Here is a 6,000-nt window from a genome sequence, read left to right on the forward strand (position 1 = left end):
GAGAGACATACTACAGTATTTCACATTGACATGCACAGTCACATATTGTAATGTGACAATGAGTTATTATGTGGTACCGTACGTACATCAGCTCCACTAGGACCCTGGGGACCTCTGGGACCAGAGGGGCCGGGAGGACCCTGTAGAGAGACAACAGGAACAGGAAATGATGACAACGGGAAGTGAATATTTCACATTTCAACAGAAGAGACAAATACATCGAAAATGATTTATTTGAAAAGTGATAAAGCATTTTTTTAAATGATGATTATCTGCTCACCATTGGACCGACGTCGCCGTTCTCACCCTTCTCGCCTGGAGGTCCAGGAAGACCCTGAGGACGGACAGAAACAAACAAGCACACTTTTAATTATTCTGGATCACCTTGAGGAAACACGCAAGTGTTACAGAAAAAACTAAGCAAATAAACTCAAAGAGTAGTTTTAGCATTTTTTTTTAAATGTAACCTTTAAATTTGGTTTATGATGATTAATTGGACAGTGATGTTTTGGTGTTAGCTGTACTTTAGCTTTTAGTGCACCTCTTAGGTAAACGGTATAAGGTGAACACACAGTTAGCAGAGCCCTTCACTCTGTCAGTTTCAACAGCAAAGGATCGCTAAAAACGGAATGACATTCAGTGTCCTAAATAATCACTTATTAGACTTGATGTCCAATCTCTCATCTCTCTATTCATATAGCCAAAGTTGTGGCCCTCTGTCACAAAGAGTCAGTAGGGAGACGTGTCCATGTTGACAGAAACAAAATACCGTAGAGGAGAAGAGACTATCCTCAAACTGTATAACTATGTGACCAATAAGGAGTTTATGGGAAAGGAAAGAAGCCAACAACAATGAGACAACGCTGAATGTAACATTTTTCCTCTATGGCAAAATGGCGGCATTCGTTTCTACTCAAGAACCCCATCGCTCACCTCCCTGCATGTTAAGTGGACCATGTGGTTGAGACGTCATATGTACGTTTGATCCCTGACATGTCTACCTTAATTGCTTTGGTAATTCCTGATTCTGTCTCATCCACAATTCAAAGGCCGTTTGTCTCTGTCACCACTGCAAGGAGCAAGGTGGGTGCGAGAACATCAAAGATCTAATTCAATCTGCTATTAACTCTCAGTTATAACAACCTATATTCCTGAAATACCTACGCCCCAAGACCAGCTATCTTCCTCAAATACCTATGCCCCAAGACAATCTATCTTCCTCAAATACCTACACCCCAAAGACAATCTATTTTCCTCAAAAACCTACGCCCCAAGACAAGCTATCTTCCTCAAATACCTATGCCCCAAGACAAGCTAACTTCCTCAAATACCTTCGTTGCCCGGGCGGTGTGTTTGGGATCATTGTCATGCTGAAAGACCCAGCCACGTTTCATCTTCAATGCCCTTGCTGATGGAAGGAGGTTTTCACTCAATCTCACGATACATGGCCCCATTCATTCTTTCCTTTACACGGATCAGTCGTCCTGGTCCCTTTGCAGAAAAACAGCCCCAAAGCATGATGTTTCCACCCCCATGCTTCACAGTAGGTATGGTGTTCTTTGGATGCAACTCAGCATTCTTTGTCCTCCAAACATGACGAGTTGAGTTTTTACCAAAAAGTTATATTTTGGTTTCATCTGACCATTTGACATTCTCCCAATCCTCTTCTGGATCATCCAAATGCACTCTAGCAAACTTCAGACGGGCCTGGACATGTACTGGCTTAAGCAGGGGGACACGTGTGGCACTGCAGGATTTGAGTCCCTGGCGGCGTAGTGTGTTACTGATGGTAGGCTTTGTTATTTTGGTCCCAGCTCTCTGCAGGTCATTCACTAGGTCCCCCCGTGTGGTTCTGGGATTTTTGCACACCGTTCTTGTGATCATTTTGACCCCACGGGTTGAGATCTTGCGTGGAGCCCCAGATCGAGGGAGATTATTAGTGGTCTTGTATGTATTCCATTTCCTAATAATTGCTCCCACAGTTGATTTCTTCAAACCAAGCTGCTTACCTATTGCAGATTCAGTCTTCCCAGCCTGGTGCAGGTCTACAATTTTGTTTCTGGTGTCTTTGACAGCTCTTTGGTCTTGGCCATAGTGGAGTTTGGAGTCTGACTGTTTGAGGTTGTGGACAGGTGTCTTTTATACTGATAACAAGTTCAAACAGGTGCCATTAATACAGGTAACGAGTGGAGGACAGAGGGGCCTCTTAAAGAAGAAGTTACAGGTCTGTGAGAGCCAGAAATTTTGCTTGTTTGTAGGTGACCAAATACTTATTTTCCACCATAATTTGCAAATAAATTCATTAAAAATCCTACAATGTGATTTTCTGGATTTTATTTTCTCAATTTGTCTGTCATAGTTGACGTGTACCTATGATGAAAATTACAGGCCTCTCTCATCTTTTTAAGTGGCAGAACTTGCACAATTGGTGGCTGACTAAATACTTTTTTCCCCCACTGTATCTTCCTCATACCTACGCCAAAGACAAGCTATCTCCCTCAAATACCTACACCCCAAGACAAGCTATCTTCCTCAAATACCTACGCCCCAAAGACAAGCTATTTTCCTCAAATACCTACACCCCAAAACAAGCTATCTTCCTCAAATACCTACGCTCCAAAGAAAAGCTAATTTCCTCAAATAGCTACGCCCCAAGACAAGCTATCTTCCTCAAATACCTACGCCCCAAGACAAGCTAACTTCCTCAAATACCTATGCCCCAAGACAACCTATCTTCCTCAAATACCTACGCCCCAAGACAACCTATCTTCCTCAAATACCTACGCCCCAAGACAAGCTATCTTCCTCAAATAACTACACCCCAAGACAACCTATCTTCCTCAAATACCTACGCCCCAAGACAACTTATGATCCTCAAATAGCTGCGCCCCAAGACAAGCTATCTTCCTCAAATACATACACCAAAGACAAGCTATCTTCCTCAAATACCTACGCCCTAAGACAAACTAACTTCCTCAAATACCTACGCTCCAAGACAACCTATCTTCCTCAAATACCTACGCCCCAAGACAACTTATCTTCCTCAAATACCTACGCCAAAGACAAGTTATCTCCCTCAAATACCGACACCCCAAGACAAGCTATCTTCCTCTAATACCTACACCCCAAGACAAGCTATCTTCCTCAAATACCTACGCCCTAAGACAAACTAACTTCCTCAAATACCTATGCTCCAAGACAACCTATCTTCCTCAAATACCTACACCCCAAAGACAATCTATTTTCCTCAAACACCTACGCCCCAAGACAAGCTATCTTCCTCAAATACCTATGCCCCAAGACAAGCTAACTTCCTCAAATACCTACGCCCCAAGACAACCTATCTTCTTCAAATACCTACGCCCCAAGACAAGCTATCGTCCTCAAATAACTACACCCCAAGACAACCTATCTTCCTCAAATACCTACGCCCCAAGACAACTTATCATCCTCAAATACCTACGCCCCAAGACAAGCTATCTTCCTCAAATACCTACACCCAAGACAAGCTATCTTCCTGTAATACCTACGCCCTAAGACAAACTAACTTCCTCAAATACCTACGCTCCAAGACAACCTATCTTCCTCAAATACCTACGCCCCAAGACAACTTATCTTCCTCAAATACCTACGCCAAAGACAAGCTATCTCCCTCAAATACCTACACCCCAAGACAAGCTATTTTCCTCAAATACCTACGCCCCAAGACAAGCTATCTTCCTCAAATACCTACGCCCCAAGACAACTTATCGTCCTCAAATACCTACGCCCCAAGACAAGCTATCTTCCTCAAATACCTACACCCAAGACAACCTATCTTCCTCAAATACATATGCCCCAAGACAAGCTATTTTCCTCAAATACCTATGCCCCAAGACAACCTATCTTCCTCAAATACCTACACCCCAAGTTAGGAAACTGAGACTGAGACAGACTGTTTGTGTGTGTGTGTGTGTGTGTGTGTGTTTGAGCGTTTGTCTGTGTGTCTGTGTGTGTGAATGTCCGTGTGTCTGTGAGTCCGTCAGTGTGTGTGTCCATCAGTGTGTGTGTGTCCATCAGTGTGTGTGTGTCCGTCAGTGTGTATGTGTCTGTATGCTGATTTGTCCCCCTGGTGTGGAAAACTCATCAGAGCGAAGGTCAGCCAGAGGTCATTAACATAAACACTAATTATGCACCACAGTGTGGAGAGAGGAGAGTGTGTTCAATGGCCTTGGAATTAATGAAATAGCAATGGAAGTGAATTACGCCCAATTAAAAGTCAATTGAATTGAATAGCTGAGAAGATGAGATTGCTCCTTGAGACTAGCGGGCATTGTCTATATAATTCCATCAAGTCAATGACACCGGTTTAATGAACAGCTCATTCATTTTGCTCATAAAGACAGTTCCTGTACTGTACAACACATTCTCTTACGTTGATGAGTTAGAAGAAAACTCAGGAGAACACCTAACCATATCACTGCTTTAGGAATCCTCTCTTTAGGAATCACATCTCATTAGGAATCATCTCTTTAGGAATCACATCTCATTAGGAATCATCTCTTTAGGAATCATATGGTCCAAACACACCAAGACAGTCGTGAAGAGGGCACGACAACACCCCCTCCATTTGTTTTTACACTGCTGCTACCCACTGTCTATTATCTATGCATAGTCAAGTTTCTTAGTGCAAAGGCCATAAGCCTGTACAATATAGAGGAGAAGGCTAGTGTGTGAGGGTGTGTTTGGGGCCCCACCCACCTGCAGACCGATGGGACCAGGGGGCCCTTGGAAACCTCTGGATCCTTCGTCTCCCTTCTGTCCGAACATCCCCTGCTGACCCCTGGGACCGGCCTCTCCGTCACTTCCCTGAGGACACAGTGACCATGGTAACACACTGAATGGCAAAGCAAAACACTGGGTGTGTGTAGCTAACAACACAGCTGAACGAACTACAAAGGAATTGATTCGAATGAGGACAGCAGGTACAGCGTGAGTGTCTTCTCAACGGGACTAAGGTAGGTCCAAGTCTGGACAGAGACAGAGATACTCACTGCAGGTCCAGGAGCACCGATGGGACCTTGGAGACCAGCTGGACCAGGAGGACCCTGTTCACCCTTGTCTGCTTTGCTTCCCTTCTGACCTGGCTCTCCAACCTCTCCCTGGGACACACAGGACACACGTCACACACACACACACATATCACACAGGACACACACATCACACAGGACACACACATCCCACATCCCACAGGACACAAACATCACAAAGGACACACACATCCCACAGGACATAAACATCACACAGGACACACACATCCCACAGGACACACACATCCCACAGGACATAAACATCACACAGGACACACACATCCCACAGGACACACACATCCAACAGGGGACACACATCCCACAGGACACACACATCCCACAGGGGACACACATCCCACAGGACATAAACATCACACAGGACATAAACATCACACAGGACACACACATCCCACAGGAGACACACATCACACAGGACACACACATCCCGCAGGACATAAACATCACACATCCCACAGGACACACACATCCCACAGGGGACACACATCCCACAGGACATAAACATCACACAGGACATAAACATCACACAGGACACACACATCCAACAGGGGACACACACATCCCACAGGACACACACATCCCACAGGACACACACATCCCACAGGACACACACATCCCACAGGACACACACATCCCACAGGACACACACATCCCACAGGGGACACACATCCCACAGGACATAAACATCACACAGGACATAAACATCACACAGGACACACACATCCCACAGGACACAAACATCACACAGGACACACACATCCCACAGGACACAAACATCACACAGGACACACACATCCCACAGGACACACACATCCCACAGGGGACACACACATCCACAGGACACACACATCCCACAGGGGACACACACATCCCACAGGACACACACATCACACAGGACACACACATCCCACAG

At 45.2% G+C, this 6,000-nt stretch overlaps 1 protein-coding gene across 2 annotated transcripts in view; it reads right to left on the reverse strand.

Moving 5' to 3' along the window:
• The window catches only part of LOC121569939 (collagen alpha-1(XI) chain-like), a 202,515-nt gene that overhangs the window by 31,962 nt on the left and 164,553 nt on the right, over positions 1–6,000 (reverse strand). For both annotated transcript variants that reach the window (XM_041881290.2, XM_041881292.2), the window contains 4 exons: positions 5,034–5,141; positions 4,741–4,848; positions 281–334; positions 87–140 (listed from right to left, as the gene is read on the reverse strand). In XM_041881290.2, coding sequence (XP_041737224.1) covers positions 87–140; positions 281–334; positions 4,741–4,848; positions 5,034–5,141 — 324 coding nt within the window. The remainder of the gene's footprint in view (positions 1–86; positions 141–280; positions 335–4,740; positions 4,849–5,033; positions 5,142–6,000) is intronic.

The sequence above is a fragment of the Coregonus clupeaformis genome, chromosome 7, assembly GCF_020615455.1.
Source record: "Coregonus clupeaformis isolate EN_2021a chromosome 7, ASM2061545v1, whole genome shotgun sequence".
Classification (NCBI taxonomy): Eukaryota; Metazoa; Chordata; class Actinopteri; order Salmoniformes; family Salmonidae; genus Coregonus; species Coregonus clupeaformis.